The 22,645-nt window shown below is 35.4% G+C and overlaps 6 protein-coding genes across 7 annotated transcripts in view; 3 read left to right on the top strand and 3 right to left on the bottom strand.

The window, feature by feature from the left end:
- Positions 1-1,699: 1,699 nt before the first annotated feature.
- Positions 1,700-2,970, bottom strand: Cpr4 (cuticular protein 4). The gene is made up of 2 exons (XM_076796006.1): positions 2,811-2,970; positions 1,700-2,383 (listed from the first exon to the last, which is right to left on the bottom strand). Exons 1-2 carry the CDS (start codon positions 2,820-2,822, stop codon positions 2,018-2,020), a joined length of 378 nt encoding a protein of 125 aa, XP_076652121.1. The 5' UTR covers positions 2,823-2,970; the 3' UTR covers positions 1,700-2,017.
- Positions 2,971-3,676: 706 nt separating this feature from the next.
- On the bottom strand, positions 3,677-5,573 carry LOC143358679 (uncharacterized). Its single transcript, XM_076796005.1, has 5 exons — positions 5,457-5,573; positions 5,091-5,373; positions 4,637-4,821; positions 4,365-4,551; positions 3,677-4,286 (listed from the first exon to the last, which is right to left on the bottom strand). The coding sequence occupies exons 2-5, from the start codon at positions 5,166-5,168 to the stop codon at positions 4,245-4,247; spliced, it is 492 nt and encodes a 163-aa protein (XP_076652120.1). The 5' UTR covers positions 5,169-5,373; positions 5,457-5,573; the 3' UTR covers positions 3,677-4,244.
- A 111-nt stretch (positions 5,574-5,684) lies between these two features.
- On the top strand, positions 5,685-10,486 carry L(1)g0007 (ATP-dependent RNA helicase l(1)G0007). The gene is made up of 8 exons (XM_076795996.1): positions 5,685-6,338; positions 6,424-6,653; positions 6,730-7,013; positions 7,313-7,914; positions 7,990-8,133; positions 8,205-9,117; positions 9,222-9,897; positions 10,034-10,486. The coding sequence occupies exons 1-8, from the start codon at positions 5,826-5,828 to the stop codon at positions 10,113-10,115; spliced, it is 3,444 nt and encodes a 1,147-aa protein (XP_076652111.1). The 5' UTR covers positions 5,685-5,825; the 3' UTR covers positions 10,116-10,486.
- A 126-nt stretch (positions 10,487-10,612) lies between these two features.
- On the bottom strand, positions 10,613-12,533 carry Rpl23a (ribosomal protein L23A). The gene is made up of 4 exons (XM_076796003.1): positions 12,403-12,533; positions 11,647-11,942; positions 11,056-11,183; positions 10,613-10,950 (listed from the first exon to the last, which is right to left on the bottom strand). Exons 1-4 carry the CDS (start codon positions 12,434-12,436, stop codon positions 10,689-10,691), a joined length of 720 nt encoding a protein of 239 aa, XP_076652118.1. The 5' UTR covers positions 12,437-12,533; the 3' UTR covers positions 10,613-10,688.
- A 415-nt stretch (positions 12,534-12,948) lies between these two features.
- LOC143358674 (ras-related protein Rab-34) lies at positions 12,949-15,424 on the top strand. 2 transcript variants are annotated; one of them, XM_076796001.1, is made up of 7 exons: positions 12,949-13,226; positions 13,490-13,656; positions 13,744-13,845; positions 13,978-14,042; positions 14,123-14,229; positions 14,531-14,735; positions 14,814-15,424. In XM_076796001.1, the coding sequence occupies exons 1-7, from the start codon at positions 13,167-13,169 to the stop codon at positions 14,897-14,899; spliced, it is 792 nt and encodes a 263-aa protein (XP_076652116.1). In that variant the 5' UTR covers positions 12,949-13,166; the 3' UTR covers positions 14,900-15,424. The 2 variants fall into 2 exon arrangements, with proteins under 2 accessions (XP_076652116.1, XP_076652115.1); XM_076796000.1 differs by having other exon boundaries at positions 12,950-13,226; positions 14,123-14,253.
- Positions 15,425-15,746: 322 nt separating this feature from the next.
- Positions 15,747-22,645, top strand: part of Cpr (Cytochrome P450 reductase) — a 27,265-nt gene continuing 20,366 nt past the window's right edge. The window contains exon 1 of the mRNA XM_076795998.1: positions 15,747-15,887. The gene's annotated coding sequence lies outside the window, so the exon portion shown is untranslated. The remainder of the gene's footprint in view (positions 15,888-22,645) is intronic.

The following is a 22,645-nucleotide window of genomic DNA, read 5'->3' as shown; positions in this document are numbered from 1 at the left end:
TGACTTTTACTACTGAATGTTCATGCCACCTCTTTCAATATCATATTCTCCTAATACAAATCTCAATTTTCTAAAATTTTCGAATAATTTGACGGTCTGGCTTGTTATTGACTTGCACTACTGAATTTTTGTGCCACCTCCTTCGATATCATATTCTCCTAATACAAGCTCGATTTTTCGGAATTTTCGAAAAAAATTTGCAATTTTCGGATTTCTACTAGGAGAACATGATAGCAAAAGAGGTGGCACCAAATTTTCGAGCCACCTCTTTTACTATCATATTCTCCTAATACTGCTCTTAATTTTTCTCCGATTTCAAAAATTTTGCTGTTCCCGAAATTTTCGAAGACATTAATTTAATTCTAATATCGAATATTCATGTCCAGGGTGGTGAAAGAAGATCAAATTAACTGTTGTAACTAATATTCTTTATTTCTCACCAAATTACAATGTTAAACGTGTACATACACAAAATAGAACAAAATGGAACTAAAATGACTTGGTCATTTTGTGTACAGATGATTGTACCTGGCTTGAGAGCTACTGAACGCGGAAGATGCTCGCAGGAACTTAAAAAGAAAAAAGATTATGTTAACACATATTTCTAGAATATTCAATGTCATAAGATATTTTTATGCACAATAAATCTATAACGATTAAAATCCCTAATACATAAGAAATTTTTGCTTGAATTTCTCCGTATCAGTCCATCTGATCGATTACAGTATTCAGGATAGGAGCCCCATTGCCGAATACTGATGGCAGGCGTTCGCATAAGTAGTATTGTCACCCATATGTTAGACGCGTGAGCGTGTGAATCTCGCGCGGCGTATGCTAACATTAAATTGATATTCTGTTACATTTTACTACACAATTTTGTATATTGTACAAAGGCTATTACAGCAAAAGTATATTATACATATAACTGTTGCTAGACTGCGGATTTCATACATTTATTAAAACATTTGAAAATGGGGCTAGTGTCTACGTAAATGGACGACTAATTTCTAATTCGTCTCACTTTTCGTTCCCGCTTCGCTGTTGTGAAACGATTACAACGAAGACTTGTATTTGCAGTCGAACCGTTCGTACTTGTTTATCATGCACGACGACACGAGCCACGTGTTGCGTTAATTGAAATAAATTTGTGTTTACTGGGTGCATTTAAATGGTTCTCCTATCTACTCGTAGACAAAAGCCGTTCTACCTTCGTTTCCACTTATTATTTGACTTCAAAATAATTATTCTAGCTTTGCAAGGTCATTGCAAGGTCACGAACCTTTATCATTATTGAATTCTACATTTGGAGGGTAATAGAAAGCGATACAAATACAATCGTAAAAAAGTCTTTAATAGAAACATATAATTGCAGTATGTACAATGTGATATGACTAGTTGTATAATAAGAGCAGTAGTACAGAAATGGCGGATGCATTTTCTTCCAGCAAGCATTGTTATAAGAATTAAACAAACACCACCGTATATTAAATAAACACCATTCAATAAACCAATATCCAGTATTTCTCATTACCTATTCAATTCTTCTACTTTAGTATTTTATATATTGTTATAACGATAATATTCAACACTATTTGTCGAACGGGAGGGGTCAGAAAGTCTCGTGGGCGTGGCCAAGAAAACTATACAGTCTACGAGTTACAATTATGTGGGCGTGGTCAAACAACGCAGTAGTCAAGACAAAGTAACTGAGTTACTTGAATTCGCACTACATGCCAGGAAGACATTTTCATAGTTCTTGCTCTTTTAAACAAACGAGAGATGCGCCAGTAGACCGTTCAACAAATTGAAATACAATTACTCGCAAAACCTAACGTTACGAGGCAGTGAAAAAAGACTAAAAGAATTCAATTTCCCAAGCTGTGATCCGATTTTGCGAGCAACTGTACACAACTGTTTCACATAATCGCCGAGTTACGAAGATCTGGCATGATGAATGAATAATGAAGGTTCATAAGAAGTTAGCGTGCGATCATTTCAAAGGGAATCTCTTCATGTCCTATGGGTGGAAGGCCAGGGGAGCGACCTTGACAACAGGCTTGATCACAGCGACAGGTTCCCTATGTACCACAGCGTTGAACCCGTTGACCGGGTCAGCAGTGTACTCGACAATCCTCCTGGTACCGTCAGCCTCGATGAAACTATAGCTGCCACTGACAACATCGCCGTCTCTGCTCTCGTGCTGGCTCTTCGAGTCCCCAGTCAGACTATCCTGGACGTCGTAAGCATAAGTGTACTGAGGATGGGGGTCGTAATTTAGACCTGGGTCCACTGCTGCGACTTTAGCCACCGGCAGATGAGCCAATGGAATTGCGGCGCCATTGCACGTGGCCAATACTGCGATTGCCATTACGATGATCACCTTCTGCAAATAAATCTCAAGTTAGCGCAATGTAACTTTTAGTCTCTCAATCTGATGTTATCAAACTTGAATCTAATTTTTTTATTGAATACTTTTCAATTTTTCATTCAATGTTATTTAATTCCTAATTCAGTATGACATATTTCGACCTTAATGTTTAATTTTGTAGTTTACCTTCAATTGACTTTATAAAATGACAAAAATAAAATATATATTAAAAGATTACTAGAAGAACAATTTTTAATGAAGTTTCAACCCTTTATCCTTATTGAGGGCGTAGTTATTGGACGCAACCCCTTAAATCGTTATTCCCATCAATGAAATGAACTAAAAATTAGGTGTTGATCGCTGATTTGTAGGAGGCTATTGAATAACTATTATTTCGATTCAGGAAGACTAGGGAATGTTCAAAACTGTTTCTTTCTCTCACCTTGACGGCCATATCGATTAGGTCTGCGGTGGATCTCGTGGTTGAAAGTCGAGAATGAAACTGACTGTTCGATTTCGAGTGACAAACGTATTTATAGGGACCACAGGATGATCATTCTTTGTACGTGAACCGATGCTCGTCGCAGCCCTCGATGCATCGCAAACAGCTTTTCGAAGGCGCGTACGTGACACGCTTCCGTTCCCCACGGCAAAAGTTTCGCTCTCGTTTCTCTAGCTGCCTTACATATCAAGATGAACGAGTTAATCATCCTGATAGCGTTGGAAATTCCCTCGGCATTTGTCACGTCTCCAGAAAAAATTCTTTAACTATAAATGCTGGCACTGATTCATTTAAATAAATCTCCTAGAGTTAAATAAAAGATTACTGTCATATGCACCACTATTATATGCAGGTGCACCTGTTTGCTCCAAAAATTCATTTTATGAGCATTAACTGTGAACAAAAAGGAGAAAGGCTTGTGAAATATAAAATATGACGGAAAACATGATAAAATCGGTCAATAATTCTTCCAGCTTACTTGTGCTTTCACCGTTGCGTAATTCGGTGCGGTTTTAGTTCCAGCCGTAAGTGTAACATTTCCGTCATGCGAGCACGCAGTGCGAAGAATACTAATCGCCTGCTAAGCCGAGACATTTCGCTTTCAAATTTGGAATTCCGTGTCCGGTTCTCAGAGTGTTCTGATCGAATTTTAATACTGATTACGCAACATCAAAGGTTCTCATCTTTGAAGACCATTATTGTGTTATTATAATTAGTCTTGTTATATTCCAAGAAAGATACTTTACTGTAGCGCTTCAATATTAATTTAAGAAAGTTTGATACTAAAACAAAATAATGTGCAATAATACAATACATGGTTTAAAAAATGCCCAATTTATTAATACTTATATTAAAAAATCTCATTTATAACTACATATTTTGCTAGTAACAGATTTCAAGAATTCTTAATTTCACTCTTCGATCAGTCCATAAAACAAGTATACACAATGTACAAAAGTATGTGTACACATTTGTTCCGCCTGCAAGTATTAGAATTAGCCTATTTATAATATAAATTTTTTAACTAAAACTAAAGCTAAAAGTATAAGCTACTTTCTCTTATAGTAATTAGTAACGTAAATATTGTTTGAGTTATTGTTTAAAGACACTTCTAAAAGTTTGTTGGACAGTAAAAATATGCTTTCTTACTACCATGGATCACATACGTTAATTGTTAGTCAATAAAATGAATTTCCGTTTAGTGTAAACCGTTTTCAAGTAATAATTCTACTATTTACATCGTCTACTTCATAAGTAATTAACAAGTTATATATGTATAGACCTGGGTAAAATTTCTTATAGTTAACAAGATTAACAAGCATATTCTTAAGAAAATAATTTTCGTATGTATAATTATTTAATGACATAATACTATTATGGCCATGTAATCTTCTGTCTCTTCTTTGATGGAGCTTCCTACAATAAATAATTTTTAAATTATACAATCTATAAATTTTTTGTATATATAGATCTATAAATAACAAATATACATACATCATGTTTTCCATCATTAATACGTTTGTCAATACCATTATAATCTCTCATATTATTCGAATTGTATAAACGTATTTTTTTAGATGTTTGTTTGAGCTCGTTCACAGGAGATTTTGGTTTCGTTGAGCAAGAAGACGGGGATAATTTTATTTCACTTATACTTCTTTTTATATTGCTTGTACCATTGCTGTAATAAATAAATACTTTATAAAATACAAGATACTTATGACAAGCAGAATTTATTATAATTTATTGATGATAGTAACTCTTACAATGAAACTACATCGCTTTGACACTCATCTGCTAAATGGTTTTTCTCCTGTTCGTTATTCTTGTTATTATCTGAGTTTTGAGAATTTTCACTTCCTCGTTTAGGTAAGGGCATCGCCACCCGTTTGTATAATTCTATTAATTGAGATCTGGATAAATGTTTATAATTATTAAAGTCGATGCAACACTGTAAACAAATAAATATATATGTATTTAATTACAGTATATTTCGTTACTGTATAACATTGTAAGCTTTTAATTTAAGAATACATTTTTCAGTACTCCAATATTATTTACAACAGAAGATGCAATAATCATTTTTACGCGCATCATAGATCGCTACATTCTAAATAGATTTATACTTAAATAACCGATAGTTTAATTCATAAAAAGATTAATTTACGAGTAGTCTCTAATAAAAACAAAGTCTCGGTAAACATAACCTTACGGGCTTACATTTTCTAAGATTTCCCGAAGCTCAGGATCTGACAGTACATCGGGATGAGTTAAATGAAACATTTCCATTGTTGACATTTTGTTGACTCGTTCGACTTCACGTTAAAAAATGGTTTACTGTATTAAACAATTGACATTATCACAATTATCTTCGTATCATTTTTATGTGGATCTGAAGTTCTTCACCTAATTGCAACTGTATATTGAGTATACATCTAATTATATAATTTTTAATAGACACAAATTTTATACAGTAACAGTTTTGAAAAATATACCCTGCTGCCTATAATATAAAATATAAATTATCATTTGACTTTGGTAAACCGTAACAAATTCTATTGTGACTCTGTCAGAAATATGACTTACACACTTCACTTTTTTCTAAACAACAAAGCAGAACAGCTTTAATCAATTTCAGATATTTTTCCATTACTTAATTTAAAACTTTTTCCTAAGGATGTTAATAATTGCAAACAAAAGTTAACAACGCATATACATTTTTTGAATGCTCGCTGCACAAAGTGGAGGGGGCTGTTTCAGTTCAACCACTATACTCCACTATAAGTGCATATATATGTATGCTACTGATATGTAACAGCTGGTAACATTTTCGCTGCAATGTTTGTGTTCCGTAGTCATGGAATAGTGTTGAATGTAACGTAAATTCAGATAAATTCAATGTAATAATTGTAAATATTACCTGACATTAGATTCAGCATTCTGCATTCAGGTAAAATGGATAGCTCAAACGATTCAAGTTTGTATAGGTTAGAAGGGACTGACAAAAGTCAAGCTGGGGGTTTGATTATTCGTAAAAAACCTTCTGATCACACGTTCAAGAAGCCTCAGATGTCAATTCTGGGTCTCGATAAGCTCGCAAAACGGAAAAGACAAGAAAACGCGCAAGAGTCGAACTCGTCAAGATCAAACTCGCCAGAATCAGAGGTTAAAGAGAGAAAATACAGATCATATGCTGAAGAAACGCCAACTCATACTGGTGGGGTGAATTCTGAAGCACAAAGAAGATTAGAATCACGGCTGAAACATCAGCGATTAAGTGCTCAGGATAAGCATCAGAGACATCGCAGGGATCATAATAGAGACAGTGATTCTAGAAGGCGAGACAGAAGTAGGGAACGGGACAGAGATAGAGACAGAGAAAGAGAACGGAGTAGAAGCAGGGGTAGCGTTAGACAAACACCTTTGAGATTTAAGGATGAGCCACAAACACCAATGTTCAAAACGAAGGTAAATACAAGATTTGGCTATATATCAGTTCGCAATGTGTTAATGTAAGTAACTGAAATGTAATTGTGTCTATTGATTGGTGTAGGATCCAACATCCAGAAGTAATTGGGACGACGACGAGGATGAAGAACCAAGGAAGTCAAGCTGGGATCATCCAACACCAAATCTTTACAGTAACAGAGACGGTCGCGACAGTACCAGGAGCGAATTTACTCCTTCATACAAATATAATTCTTGGAATAAAGATAAAGCCAGCGGCGCTACGCCTATGGTAGATGGAGAAGAGAAAGAATTGTGGGAAGAAGAGCAACAAAGGTATCCATTATTATAATACTTTTAATAAATATACTTTTACTTATTGCATTGATCAAAAACTAAACTTTCTTCTTAGATTGGACAGGGAATGGTATGCTTTAGATGATGGTGAGAACCACGCATTTGCCGATGTGTCTGAGGAGTATACACGGAAGAAGGAAATGGAACTGGAAGCAAAAAGACAAAAACGTCTTTCTGCACAGCAAAGACAAATAAATAAGGATAATGAATTGTGGGAACGTAATAGAATGTTAACGTCTGGTGTTGTCAGTTCGTTAGACCATGACGATGACCCGGACGATGAAGGAGAGAGTAGAGTGCACCTCTTGGTTCACAATGTTGTTCCACCATTCTTAGATGGTAAAATATGGTTTAACTCCCTTTTGACCCTCATTTTTGCAGCACAATGTGTCCCTCGTGTGTCAAATTGACACAACGGTTAAACATCAATTTAAATGAAACGGTAAATAATTAACTTTGTTAATTGTTTTCTTGAGAATAGAGTCATAAATATTTAAATAATGTGGCATATTCGCGTTTCTCTTCTTTTCCATTCATAATTTCAAATTGACACAAGGTGTGGATGAGGGTTCAAAAATCTATTTATTGGTTTTTAAAGTTTGTCACTTATTAAACTGTAAAAATATGAAATTGTCCAGGTCGAATCGTGTTCACTAAACAGCCAGAGCCTGTAGTACCTGTGCGTGATCCCACTTCTGACATGGCCCTTGTCGCAAGAAAAGGTTCGGGTTTAGTACGAGCGTATCGTGAACAGAAAGAGCGTCGTAGAGCTCAGAAGAAACATTGGGAGTTAGCTGGGACTCATATTGGCAACATTATGGGCGTTCGTGATAGGAATAAGGAAGACAAAGAAGAACCAGGACAAGAACACGATTTTAAAGCTGGTCAGAAATATGCCCGTCACATAGGAGCCGACGAAGTTACAGGGGAAGCTAAATACAGAACCATTCAACATCAAAGGAGGAGTCTGCCTGTGTTCGCTGTACGCCAAGAACTGTTAAACGTTATCAGAGAGAACAGTGTGGTGGTTATAATCGGAGAAACTGGTAGTGGAAAAACTACACAATTAACACAGTATCTCCATGAGGATGGTTACAGTCGTAACGGAATAATTGGGTGTACCCAACCCAGAAGAGTCGCAGCTATGTCTGTAGCCAAAAGAGTCTCCGATGAGATGGCTACCAGCTTAGGAGACAAAGTTGGTTATGCTATTCGATTTGAGGACTGTACTTCTAAAGATGTATGTACTACGTGTAAACTATGTTATTACATTAATCTTGATAAGAGTTGCTTAAATTATTATTTCTTTTTGCAGACTGTTATTAAATATATGACTGATGGTATCTTATTGAGAGAAAGTTTGAGAGAGGGAGACTTGGATCGATATAGTGTTGTTATTATGGATGAGGCTCACGAAAGATCCTTATCCACCGATGTATTATTTGGTTTGCTCAGAGAGGTAGGTGCTTCTAATATCTAAAATATCTAAACCTTGAATAGTAGTCATTAATGCTTGAAAATATATTGCAGGTTGTAGCTAGGCGACACGATTTAAAATTAATCGTAACATCGGCCACAATGGATTCCAACAAATTCTCGGCGTTTTTCGGAAATGCTGCGACGTTCCAGATTCCAGGTCGCACGTTCCCGGTGGAAATATTGCACGCGAAGAATGCAGTAGACGATTACGTGGATGCCGCTGTGAAGCAAGTAATGCAAATACATTTGCAACCACGGTCTGGCGACGTATTAGTCTTCATGCCTGGTCAAGAAGACATTGAAGTCACCTGTGAAGCGTTGAAGGAGCGTTTAGCCGAGATCGAATCAGCTCCGCTACTTTCTATCCTGCCAATTTATTCGCAATTACCCTCGGACTTGCAGGCTAAAATCTTCCAGCGTTCGGAGGGAGGTCTACGGAAATGTGTCGTGGCTACAAACATAGCGGAAACTTCGTTGACCGTAGACGGTATTGTGTTTGTCGTCGATTCTGGATACTGCAAGTTGAAGGTTTACAATCCACGTATCGGTATGGACGCTTTGCAAGTGTACCCAGTGTCCAGAGCTAACGCCGACCAACGGGCGGGAAGAGCAGGGCGTACTGGTCCTGGCACATGTTACAGATTATACACGCGAAGACAATACTTGGACGAGTTGCTACTCACCGGAGTTCCTGAGATACAGCGTACCAATCTTGCGAACACTGTGTTACTGTTGAAGTCCTTGGGTGTGCAAGATTTGTTAGCGTTTCACTTCATGGACCCTCCGCCCCAAGACAACATATTGAACTCATTGTATCAGTTGTGGATTTTGGGCGCTCTGGATCACACGGGACGTCTCACGCCTTTGGGACGTCAAATGGCAGAGTTTCCTCTGGATCCTCCTCAGTGCCAAATGTTGATAGTGGCTTCGCAACTTGGTTGTACCGCTGACATTCTTATTATAGGTACGCCCGAATTTTGAACTATGTACATTGTTCCTCTGAATAAGTGTTCAATATTGTCGTGTCAACGAGTAATACATTGAATTAAAATATTTTTTTCATTTCAGTTTCGATGTTATCAGTGCCATCGATATTCTATCGACCCAAAGGCCGCGAGGAAGACTCTGATTCAGCTAGGGAGAAGTTCCAAGTACCCGAATCCGATCACTTGACGTACTTAAACGTGTACAATCAATGGAAAGCGAACGGCTATTCGAGTTCATGGTGTAACGACCATTTTATTCACGCGAAAGCCATGCGCAAAGTAAGGGAAGTGCGACAGCAACTTGAAGAGATTCTGAAACAACAAAAGATGGAGGTTGTCAGTTGCGGAACAGACTGGGACATTGTTAGGAAGTGTATTTGCTCGGCGTATTTCCATCAAGCAGCCCGACTGAAGGGTATCGGCGAATACGTTAATTGCCGTACCGGAATGCCATGCCATCTTCATCCAACATCCGCTTTGTTCGGTATGGGATTCACGCCGGACTATGTGGTGTACCATGAGCTTGTCATGACGGCCAAAGAGTACATGCAGTGTGTCACTGCCGTTGATGGACACTGGCTTGCCGAGTTGGGTCCTATGTTCTTCAGCGTGAAGGAAACAGGAAGAAGCGGACGAGCGAAGAGGCGAAAAGCGATGCAACATCTGCATGAGATGGAGGGACAGATGAAGGAAGCGGAAGAAGAGATGAAAGCTAGGGCTCAACAGCAACTCGAACGCGAGCAGGCGTCTATCAGAAAGTGAGCAATAATCTTTAGTTGTGCGAGAACTCAAATATATCCGGTCGAGAATTTTATTCGGGATCCGGGACGGGTTCTCGAAAATTTTGGGATATATTTTTGTTGGTTACTTATTTCTTTTATTACTTTGTTGCAGGAAAGAAATATTGACTCCCGGTATCAGGGAACCGGGAACTCCAGCTCCCTACCGCAAGACTCCAGGAAGACTAGGATTGTAAACACTAAACGGCGGATTTTTTTTGCAAAATAAAAACTTTTCGCCTTAATTGTGGGGAACAGAAGTTATATGAAAATGTATTCATTCTTTCGGTAATTTTAATAAGTCAGAAATTATGTTACAACATTCCCAAATTGTCTGAATGTCTTTGCAGTTTTGTGTTTCACATATTCCCTTTTGTCATAAGTGCATAAAGTCCGCAGTCTAGTAATTTACAAACTCAAAGTGTGTAAATATTAAGAATAATGTAGATACTATACGATTTATAATGTTCTAATGAAATTACGTGAGTTGGCACTTGCCGACTACTTATTTTATATAGCGTAAAAAAAAAGTATTAAACAATAAAAATTGTTTTAATAATACGTGAGGTATCTTTAACTTGTTTTTTTTTTAATACAAAACTTGATATACCCTTTCCTGCTACAAACGAATTAAGAATATGATAAATATCATGTCCAAAATTCGAGAAATATGCAAATGATGAAGTAAACGAAATTGTTTTTATACCAATATTTATTATCAGTGCAGATTTTTCTCTCATCCTATACAAATCATGTATGTATGTATGTATTTATATTATGCCGATCTTATTGGCAACATCAAGTGCGTCGTAGTCGCGCGTTAACCGCACGTACGCCTTCTTTTTGCCATCGGGCCTGATCAAAGTGTTAACTTTCGCCACATCAACATCGTACAACTTTTTGATGGATGCTTTAATGTGGTATTTGTTGGCACGTGTGTGTGCAATAAAAACTAACGTGTTGTTATCTTCAATCTTCTTCATGGCCGCTTCAGTGGTCAATGGGAATTTGATAATATTAAATGCATCCATGCTGAAAGAAACAAAATATTACCAATTAATTTCACGCGTTACATGTATTATTAACTTATAAAAACAAATCTGAGGTGTACTGGAATTAATTGTCTATAGAACTTACCGATTCCTGTTCGGTACTGATTTCCTAGCATACTTCGGATTCCTTGGAGGCCTGTATGTTTTCGGACGATGGAAATGTACAGATGTCCTGATTTTCCTTACTCTGGATCCATGAACACCCTTCAAGATCTATACAAGAGAAATACGTTATGTTAAGTACATGCTTATATAAAATAACATTGGTAATTGTAGTTGTCTCAAATCAGTACTATATAATGATGTTATCATAAACATTCAAAGAGATTCCCTAGTAATTTCATCATGAAAAAATTGTCCTAAAAAGTAGGATTTTTGTTAAGTATTATACAGTTCAATTTTAATAACTCGACTTTCAAGGACAAGTTTAGACTGCTCAGACTTCAACGCGTTAAATGCCAAGCTTACTTCGCTCGATTTTCCATTTATGCTGCACTCTACCGTCAAGTGGGAAGAGTTCATAAACAAAATCTGGCACAGTGTTGTAGCATGAATGTAAAGTCTATGGCCAGTCCGTAGGGGCCAACTTAGCATAAAAAGAAAATCTACAACTGGTCCTTAGGCACTGGCATGGCGTTTAACGTGTCAAACAATTGATGACCACAATTTATATTACCTTTTTCTGTGCTTTGAGAGCCTTTTGAAGAGGTGCAGCTGGTTTGCCACCTTTAGGTGTCTTCTTCGTAGCCTGAACATTCTTCTTGGGTTTACTGATCAAAGGTTTAACAGCAGGCTTAGGCGCAGGCTTTGCTGCTGGTTTGGCTGCAGGCTTAGTCGCAGAGGTAGATTTAGCAGCTGCTGGTTTTTTCGCTGCTGGCTTAACAGCTGGCTTGGCCGCCTTTGACGTAGTGGAAGAAGTAGATGGCTTCTTCTCCGCTTTCTTCTCTGTCTTCTTCTCAGCCGGTTTGCCGGCTGAAAATGAAAATGCAACAAATTTGATAACAGAACTATAATCCACTAATTACTCTGCTTAAAATTTATCACTTTCAACTCATAGCCAATCCCCATGCTGATGATCGAAACTGCAGGTTAATTTCGACGCGCACTTTTTAGGTTATAATTACCATACACAGGTACAAAATGACAATTCCGCAAGTTGACATATTTAATTTGTATGAATAGTTCAAATGTATAAAATAATGATTTGAAAATTATTATTAAAGCAAGCTCATCATTCAAATGTCGATGTTTACTTGAAATATACACCCAACCACATGGCTAATGTTGTAAGTGTACATACATTTACTAAATGAAGTTACATATCGCTGGTTTAATAAACATATTTTCATTCATTATTTATTGGTAAATTTTTGTGGAACTTTTGCAACCTTTCCAAAGAAATTCCTGTTCTATTTACAGTTTAAACGCATACCTGCTTTGTCCGTGGGCTTAGGTTTTGGAGCCATTTTGCTAAAAAGAACGACAGCACGAACCGGAAGTAGAGCTATGGAGGATCGATTCACTACGTTAGTCGTTGACCTCCAAATTCAATATTTTCAGAAAATCAAATTGCGAGTTAACACAAACTTTATTAAATTTATTAAAATATAAAATGATCGTAATTGCAGATAATACTGTTTACCAAATTCATGGTAATTTTCAGAAATGGGTATAATAATTCAAATAGTTGAAGCTACAGTGTATAAATTGTTCTTTTACAATATGAATTACAATATGCTCGCGTAGGCGTGTATGAATTTTCTATTCTATAATTTCATCTAATTTAAATAATACAGCATGTGGCTAATGTGTTACAATGTAAAATACTATACTATACTATACTATATGAATTAGAGTTCTAGTTCCATTCATGTATAATATACATTGTCAACGCGTTAATATGTAACAGATGGGGGTGTGCACCTGCCACAGCAACCAATGTTATTATTTAGTTCAAAATCATTTTCACTGACAATGGGGGTGCAACCTATGGCGTGTTATTGCTCTCTGTGGCTTTGTAACTTGTGTTTGCATAGTAATACGTCCGAGTGGAGTAATTTAATAAAATTTACAAATAACAGAATCATATAAGTTTCAAAATTAATCACTCACACTATATATAACAAAAATCATTTCGAATTTCGTAATTTCATTGTTGCCGCAATTAGACCGGTAAAATTACGTGATGTGTAAAAAATGTTAGAAACACGTTCGGCTGTTTATAAAATGTTAGGAGATGCGCGCTATGAGAGACAGGTATGATTTGAAAAAGTACTTTTTTTTTAATTAATCTTAGCATAGAGAAAAAAATGTTATATGCTACGTAATTAAATAGATTAAATTTAGTGAATTCCTCAGAGTGTCAAATAACAAACGTTTTATTAGAATTTTTCATCTGTTAGTTAATTTTTCTCTGAACGTTCTAAGGTAACATAATTGACATTTTTAACATAATTGATCTTTATTTTGCAAATATATATATGCATTGTGTATATTAGTAAATGTATATATTTTCGTAGATCGACAATTGGCAGCCACCATTTTCATCTGACATCACGCCATACAATGAAACAAACTTCAGTACGCTTGTTAGGCGATCATGTGCCTCGAAAAGTATATCTTTGAGAATTTCGAAAACGATAATAATAGGAGACGTTTCCGTCGGAAAATCATGTTTAGTAAATCGGTAATTATTTTTGCTAAATACAAAAGTATTAGTAAATACAAAGAAATACAAGATTAAATATAAAAATCGACAATGTTTACATTACAGATTTTGTCATAAAACATTTGATGCTAATTACAAAGCAACTATTGGGGTGGATTTCGAAGTGGAGAGATTTGATATCCTTGGTATACCCTTTCACTTACAAATGTAAGTTTTTTACAATTATCATAGAAGTTGGCAATATTATTAATTAAATTTTACATATTTCATTGAGACATTTAGAATCTGGTATAATTTTACGAGCAATTACTATATTATTGTCTTCTCTTTTTATTTTAGATGGGACACAGCTGGTCAAGAAAGATTCAAGTCCATTGCTGCTTCCTATTACAGGAGTGCAAATGGTATAAAAATTTATATTAGTGCATTATACTATAAACATAAAAGTACAGCACCACAGAAGTTATTTACAATTATTTTTTAGTGATTGTCATTGCATTTGATTTGAGCAATTTAATATCCTTGGGACATTGTGAACAGTGGTTGACCGAAGCTGCTAAAAGTAATGCAGAACCGTACCATGTATTTCTAGTAGGCACAAAACGAGATTTATTGGTAAATTAGATAGTTCATCTACACTAATGTAGTACTATGCATTGTCGCAAAGAGATCTAATGGAAGAAATGCAAGTCAAACATAATTTTAACAAACTAGATTATGTAACAGTCTCCTGTACTCTCTGTGTTGACTCCAGAGGTCGTTAATTTTATCAAGAATGAAACTAGTTTCTAATCTTATTAAACTTGCTTCAATATTTCACAATATTGAGTTTCAAAAGATCCCAATACGTTATAAATTCATAAAATTCTATATCTTGTAATAATATTTTCAGTCAAATGAAATATATAAAATAATAGAGAAGAGAGCCATCGTTATAGCACAAAAATTAAAAGCAGAATTTTGGGCAGTATCATCCAGGACAGGAGACGGAGTATCAGAATTATTCGCTAGAGTTGCTGTATTAACTTTTCACTCAACAGTTTTAAATGAGTTGCAGAACGTAAAACAGAAAATCAATATTGGCTCAGACTTAATAAGTATGTAAAATTTCTGAGCAATGAATAATTTCATTCAATGAATATTTCATTTTCAATTACCACGTATGCTTCTTTTAGCACTTAACGGTCAGACAAAAAATCTTAAGCGAAGAAGAAAGAAGAATAAATGCTTTGAGTGTCCGGGTTCGGTAATAGAATATTAAACAAAGCTATAAAGCATACAAGAGAAACAAGACTTGTGACGCGTATTACAAGCGAAACGACAATTTCAGTTTGAATAAAGTAACATTGTGATCAAATAGAAACAAAATTTTTCAATTTTATACCTTCTTTTTTATATTATTTTAGTATAAACGTAGACAAATCGATCAAGATAAGTATTCTTTACACTCTGAACAAGATACTTGGGTACAGAACTGTCAAATATGATTTAGAGCACTGCAATAAATAAACATACTTATAATGCAATATCTTTCCACTGTTCTTGTTATTAAAATTTAGAAAGTAATTGCAGTAATAAGTGTGATACATCGTATAATATTTCGAGACAATTGCTACGATTTCCAAAAAGAGAGAAGATTAACAATTAATATTTTTATTAATCAGTCAAGTCAATTATGATTTTTAATGATAAATATTTTGGAATCATAAGCATTAGTCGATTAGTAAATTGAATATACGAATTAATTGATGTCGAACGATGAATAAAACGAAAATGGTGGTTCGCTGTTTTGAAGGGTTTTAAATTAGGCGCCATAAAGGAACCTTCCGGTTACGTATCGAGTACGGATTCATCCGATAATCTGACTTTGTTCTTCGCGTTCGTCCGTCCTCCTTAGGCTTGGATTCACTCATGTATTTCACGTAACCGGAAGAAATACGTTCTGCTCGCAGATTCGACAGATAAAGTTGACGACACACGGTCCGTCAGACTAAATCGTTTAATGTGTGGCGCATCGAGAGGCCAGCTACACACGCGTCGTTTACTTACGTATATCGATCCTCTGCATCAGTGAAAACTGCCGCAGTGTCTATAGATCATTTTTTGTCGCGAGTGCAACGAATTGGAATTAAAGTAAGTGCAGTCACGTGGCCCGTCGCTTCGTCCACGACTGTACCCCAAGAAAAGTTCCACGGGAAAAGCTGCCGACAGACAATTGAAATTTCATTTCGCCGAAAACGCTTCCTCAGGTAAATAAGAAAGTGCATTTCAACAGGTGTCAATTGTGATTGTAGTACTAGTACCCGTGGCTGTAGTGTGCGTGAGGATCTCGTTTCGAACAAGCGGAGATACCGGAGGATATTAAAAAAATGAATTAAATCATTTTAAGTATACTTTTTCGGTAAATTTTGTTGTATATTTTTTATTGAGAAAGCTAAATTCTGTAGAAAGTAAATATAAATGTACATATTTTTGAATGTACCGTTCTCACGAAATTCGTATTTTTTGTCGGGTCATATGCAATATATAAAACACGGAAAATATATTTGTATGTAGAGTGAATATTTTACTTGTCTAAAATGAACCGGATTCTATAATAAATTTTAATTATTAATAAATTGCCTGTCAAAATATTAAACATGGCATTTTTCTGAATTTTCAAACCTTTATTTATTTTTATATATTCGTTTTAAAAATGTTCACATACTATTACTGCTGCTATAAATTTGTTTAATTTTGCATGCGCATGCTTTTTAAATCCTTTTTAAACACAGATAACAAAAACCTCTATTAGTGACATTTAAGTAACTATGATTTGGTGTGACATAAAGCAGACACACCAGCTGTTTCATTCAATGATAAAAGATATAAATTTTATAGTTTGTTAAGTGTCTGCATCCATATATCAATCAGAGATCTTTTTCAGAGGGTTTTTACAATTATGGTTTAATGTTACTAATGTATAAATTTGATATCAAATAATAAGTATAAAGCATCATTTGATATTTCTATTGGATACATTTTATTAGTTTATTTTATCTAATATAATTTAATTCGACACAGCTGCCACATTTCATTATTGTTCAAATAGAGTAACTTTATCAGTATAGATTATTTTTTTTAAGTGCGATGCTGATTAGAGGATTAGTATATGTATACACGAGTTATATAATAGTAGTTCTTTATTGAATTTCTACCAATTGGAATTTATAGGAGGATCTAATTTATGTTGAAAAATTATTAATGTAAATTATGTTGAAACATTAACTCTATTAGTACTATTAAATTATATTGGAAACTAGTTGTGCCAATACTTCTGTTCATCACTGTACCATCCATAAAAATTGCAATAAATTTTTTCAATTAATATAGGTCAAGACAGTATTATCTTATCACTCTTTCTAAACAAAATATATATATTTGTATATTTGTCTGGCTCATGAAATTTTTCTGTAACTCCTATATTTTGTACCATCAGTTTAATTATCTCTAAAATTTCCTGGTCATTCTCTTATGTAAGCTTAACTACAGCTTAGTAATTAATTCGTGCAAAGTGTTCCAAGAAAATGATAAATTGTAGTATATTTTGTACGATTATAGGGCAAAATAATAGCATGCATCAGATATTATTATTTAACACTAATACAATGCGGTATCAACATATTCGTTAGGTAACATAAATAAATCATTATAATAAAAGTTGCTAGGCATATTTGCAATAATAATTAGTGAGTTGATTTAGTTCAATAAGATCCACAAATTAAAGCTTGATTTTATAAAATATTAATTTCAAACTAATTTACATATTTCGAGTCATCGAGTTATAAAAAAAATGTAACTTAGACAATCATGCTCAGCCTTGAAACAAGACTATACTTAATTATTAATTATTCCTGGAATATGCGGCGCATAGTGTTCACGGAAATATTGAAATAAGTAACAAGAAAAGCCCAAACGAGAATACCAACCGGCCGAGACGCGTATAAATGTTAGCTCGAAGGTGTTATATTTTTTATGTATTTCTTTTTATGCAGTGTCTCTTGCATTCTATGAATGAAAATGAATAATTTTTTACTTGCTGAATCTCTACGGTCATTCATACACTTTGACACTAGAAACGCCAAGCGATTCAGACGAATTTGAAACCACAATTCTGAAACAACCCATTCTGACCTTCCGGTATTTCGAACTAACCTAGAACTACCGCATGATAGTCCTGAGGCGTGCATTTATTGCATAACTGGAATGTACAGCGTGACAGAGCCATCATCCATATACGCTAGATGACGGTTAGAAAATTCAGATTTTAAATGTTGCGATGTAATCGGATCGTACGTATATCGTACATATACTTATCAAAAATTAATGGCGCTGGTGGGAATTACAAGAGAAAATGTTTCGCGTCACGGATGTCCTACGTTTCCAGATATTCACTTCTTTATCTGCGTAACAGATACATATGTACAGTGGATCCGATAACTGCCCACTTGAACCTAAATATGTATGAGTATTTAAGTAGACAATGTCAGCGCGTACAAAGCCAAAAAATATTCGCATCGAAATAATGCGATTCATGACACGTGGACGTCATAGATATTACGTGGGTGTGGGTGAATGGAATTTTGATTGCGTACAGTCCAGGACAACATTTCTGTGGACATCCTTTCGCACACAATTAACAGTCGATTTACGCGTCAACTGAAAATAACTATTTTACATAATTTTAGAGAAATAACAAGAATTTAGGCGACATAGGGGTAAATAATTATTTAGTGTTTTTAAACGCTTCGAACGCGCAAACGGAACACCCTGTAGATGAAGGGACACGTAACCGCACAGATGGCATTTCTTCGTTCCATTTTTCCCTTTTACCTTTCACTTTCTCCCGAGATAAACTGAAAACTCCTGTTCCTGGTCACAGATAACGTGACACTTTCACCGGGGGCAAAAGCAAAAAAGTGATACCGTCATCTTCGCAAACATTTGCACAGATATTATACGCAACCCATTATCATCGGCCTAGCGGAAAGTTAATGCATATTTATGGAACGGTTAAATAAATAGAAAGTATGTACATATTAGGCATAGAAATGACCTCCCTCTGATTCACTACGCTTTACCAATATTATAGTTGTTCAAATGGAAATGATTTGCTTGTCTTCCCCGATTTTGAACCGTCATAGTGACGAGTTACAAAAGATTGTCTTACGCAGTCCCCGAGCATAAGCGACTCATAGGCTCCCGAAGAAAACCCTCTATGACATGTTTCAAGTCGATACTTCTTCTTCTATCCTGTTCTTTTTATTTTATTTCTTCTGCTATGCTCAACAAAAAATTACGAAAAAATTTATGAACATTCTACCTAATACCACACATGACAGTGAATTATTTCAGAATTTTTCGTTGCAAAATCGATTTTAAAAAAAATCGATTTTGCAACCAAAAATTCGCTCATTCTTTCCTTTCGCTTTTATTCCTGTTTTAGATCAGTTATCATGATAGTGTAATGTTATGGCAAATGTTTACTCACTTGTAGCATTTTTTAATTTAAAAAATGCAGCGAAATAACGAGAGTCATTGCGTTTACTGACGTTTTTATCTTTCGAAAGTACAAATTTGACAGAAATTTATTATCTCCGCTCAGAATTCCATGATAATAATGCTTATTTGTGAACAATCATTGAATTCACCGATAGTGTCTGTTTATGAACATACTCGAATTTAATGATGTATGCAAATAAATTAATATGGAACTCCGAGCGAACGAAATAGATTGTTCAATCTCTATACTTTCATAAATTATTTAAAACTGCGAATGTTCATAATTAATCGACAAAAATTACATTTTTTTAAAAAGAGGCACATTGGGTAATAAACGGAAAAGATTAATACAATTTGAAATAGAATTATTTTGCAATACATATGCAAAAACAAAGTTACTTTAATTCACAAAATTTGCGAATTAAAAAATACGTAACGAATAGTAAGCAAAGATGGTTGATAGAATTTTTTTTTTAATAATTATTTCTTATTTTCAAATTAATTGTTGGCGATTGTTAAATATTTTATATCAATGGATAAATAATACAGGTAACTTATTTTCGCTGGCTCGCGATAGGACGAAACGTTGCCCTGTAATCGTCACCTGCCAGTGATGGTTAACAACTGAATACAATGGAATTAGATCAGTAGATGATTCAGCATAGGAAACGTGTTTGATTGTATGTACAATCTTTAATTTCAAATGTCGGTGTTATCGGTCTTATCATTGTTTAGATCCTCTTATCTGTGTATTTTCCACTTCAGAATTAATCTCAGGATTATGCGATGTGGAGGCCCAGTAGCCATGTGTCCAATTTTGATTGGTGATCATGCTACTTCACGATTAAACTGCGAACGTGATGCAATTTCTCACAGAAATGAATGGGTGAATTTTATAATCTTATTATCAATTATTTCCGACTTATTAAAATTACAGTATAACTTGATCTAATCCCAATCCTCGGGTCCGTGCTGTGACATAGATCGTGTAGGGCTACAGTTTTCTTATGACCGCGCCGAACGTATATACCGTCAATTAAATCAAATAACACTATCGTGTTTAGTGTTATTTCAATCAGAAAAATGCCACCAACAAAACGCAGTATGTTCTGAAAATCGTTTGGATTTCCCGGAAGTTTGAATGCTAAATTGCAGAAAAAATTATCAACAATTAATAATATCCCGTGACTACAACACCTAACTCGTCAGGTGTGCGTGACTCGAGTTAATAATTAATGTGCATATAATACGTTGCTTACAGTAGCAATTAATACAATGTACAAATTCAATTCAAATTGGACAACAATGGCCAAGTGTGACAGTACTAATAACAATGAAGCGTCTTTGTTGAGACAAAAGCAACCTTGTCATTCACATTTTAATGACTGCAGCAAAGGATGAGCAGGAACTACCGAATAAAATATTTATAAAATCGACTTACGACTCGATTCTCGACTTTTGTGACCGACTGTATATGATTTTCAAAATATTAACAAAATCGTCAGGTGTACCAAGACTTTTGTGACTGACTGTACACAATTTTTAAAATATTAATAAAATCGTCAGGTGTACCAAGACTTTCGTGACCGACTGTATACAATAATTATAATAATGATATTAATAAAGTTGTTAATATTCGAATTATAAATACTATGCACAGTCAGTGGTAAAAGTCTTCGTACATCTAACAAAATCATGGAACGTACAGCTCCTCTTGTGACTGACTGTACATTTCATGTTTCCTCTTACGTGGTCGTAAGTCTTCGGTATAAAAAAAATCGAATGCAGGGTAAATACCTCATAGAAATGGTCGTTACGTAGGCGTAAGGAACGGTTTTATAAAATGAAACGAACAAATCCTAATCGACTGCGAGGTCCAAGAAAAAGAAACGAATTAAATAACAGGTCAGTCGCGTTCGAGGAAAAAAGATAGCCGGTGTTACGGCGTTACTTATCTTTCACTCGGACACCAAATAGAACGGAAGATACTCTAAGAAACGCAATGCCGTTGCAGTTAGGTGTCACTTCGACCATGTGCGCACGTATTTGTGTCTTTATTGTGTAATCGCTTTCTCGTTGCCTAACCCGCTATCCGAGTTACGCATGGCGAGATAAAACGTAAGTCGGTGACATAAATCAATGAAATATTTCTATTATATTTCTATTTCCGCAGTTTATCGAACCCTTGCGTTCTCGTTCCACTCGAGACACGGCTATTTCGCCGTTAATTGCCAGAAAGAATCTTCGAAGCAAGACCTTTTAAAAATGAAAAATGATCGCAAATGATTTTTTCAAAATTCGCCATTTTTTAAAAATATTTTTCTAGTAGCTCGACGCCATTTTCAAGCAGCTTTTCCGCCTCCAAATGTGCTCCGTAACTGTATGGTCTCTCTGTCGGCTGCGCAAACGAAGTTCATGGCTATTTTCGTTAAATAAATAACGGGCGCGATTGCGTCATTTGCAGATCGCGGAATCCCGCGCCCACGTCAATGAAAAATGCACGGGCATTGAGAATCCTTATTCGCTTCTGCGAGTTCGCATTGTGCACGTTATTTTATTAACAATCGACTAATATTTATACCTGTGAAAAGTGCTTACCGTCAAATTGTGATGGTTTAGAATTTTTTTTTTTGCAAGAAACTGACAAACGTATTAAAATCAAACTTTGCATAATTATGATGACAGCTATAATGCAACAATTTTCTTTGTTTGTTCTTATTGGAACGTTTCTTTTTTTTTTTTTAACGAAGTGACGTAACACTTTCGGTACCTATTTTCAATACATAACGGCTTATATGTTTGAGATACCGGTCATTTTTACATACAATAACAAAATTACATATTCCACGCTTAACAAAACCACTGTCATTTCGCCGGGTGTCCATGTGTATCGATGCTCGTCGACTTCGTGTTTCAACTTCGAGCGATTGTCTTGCTTTCAGTATGTTCACCTCGGGCAATGCTTCTGCACGCATTAATAATGAGTTCATTCATACCTGCCAGTATCGTCGGTGTGTTTACGCAGCTTCTTTCAGAGCATCCAATAAAAGGAGCCTAACCGTGTTAGGCCAGCCGCGCGAGCCAGTTGTAAATCAACACGTTCGCGTATCGTTCGAGACAATACAGTGACGTTTCGCCCAAAAGCCTTCTTGTTCCTAACGATTTCTTAATGAAACTTCTGGCAACGTATTCGCGAGACTTTTCCGATTAAAATGAGTCCAAACACGGTGCAATTTGGATCGCATTTACTCGTTTAATCCACAGTATAGTAGAACCTCGATTATCCGAACTGATAGAACAGTTGCCTAACTTCGGTGCTAGATCAATTCTTGATCAATTCATACAGTAAATCTTGTTGCGTACGGTTTGCTTTAGATTGAACTGCTTAAATGGAGAATTCAGATGTCAGTTCGGATAATCGAGGTTCTACTATATTGTGGATTAAACAGTTAAATGCGAGCCTAAC

The sequence above is a fragment of the Halictus rubicundus genome, chromosome 11 (assembly GCF_050948215.1).
Source record: "Halictus rubicundus isolate RS-2024b chromosome 11, iyHalRubi1_principal, whole genome shotgun sequence".
In the NCBI taxonomy this organism is placed as follows: Eukaryota; Metazoa; Arthropoda; class Insecta; order Hymenoptera; family Halictidae; genus Halictus; species Halictus rubicundus.
This window is presented reverse-complemented; position numbering and strand designations above follow the sequence as displayed.

Excerpts from the sequence above, each read along its gene's own strand:
- Rpl23a (XM_076796003.1), bottom strand. The coding sequence starts at position 12,436 with ATGGCTCCAAAACCTAAGCCCACGGACAAAGCAG. Across the intron at positions 11,943-12,402 it reads TAAGCCCACGGACAAAGCAG|CCGGCAAACCGGCTGAGAAG; the intron begins GTATGCGTTTAA and ends TTTCATTTTCAG. Across the intron at positions 11,184-11,646 it reads CTCTCAAAGCACAGAAAAAG|ATCTTGAAGGGTGTTCATGG; the intron begins GTAATATAAATT and ends TCTCTTGTATAG.
- LOC143358679 (XM_076796005.1), bottom strand. The coding sequence starts at position 5,168 with ATGTCAACAATGGAAATGTTTCATTTAACTCATCCCGATGTACTGTCA. Across the intron at positions 4,822-5,090 it reads TTCGGGAAATCTTAGAAAAT|TGTTGCATCGACTTTAATAA; the intron begins GTAAGCCCGTAA and ends ATTTGTTTACAG. Across the intron at positions 4,552-4,636 it reads CAAAGCGATGTAGTTTCATT|CAATGGTACAAGCAATATAA; the intron begins GTAAGAGTTACT and ends TATTTATTACAG.
- LOC143358674 (XM_076796000.1), top strand. The coding sequence starts at position 13,167 with ATGTTAGAAACACGTTCGGCTGTTTATAAAATGTTAGGAGATGCGCGC. Across the intron at positions 13,846-13,977 it reads ATACCCTTTCACTTACAAAT|ATGGGACACAGCTGGTCAAG; the intron begins GTAAGTTTTTTA and ends TTTTTATTTTAG. Across the intron at positions 14,254-14,530 it reads GCACAAAACGAGATTTATTG|TCAAATGAAATATATAAAAT; the intron begins GTAAATTAGATA and ends TAATATTTTCAG.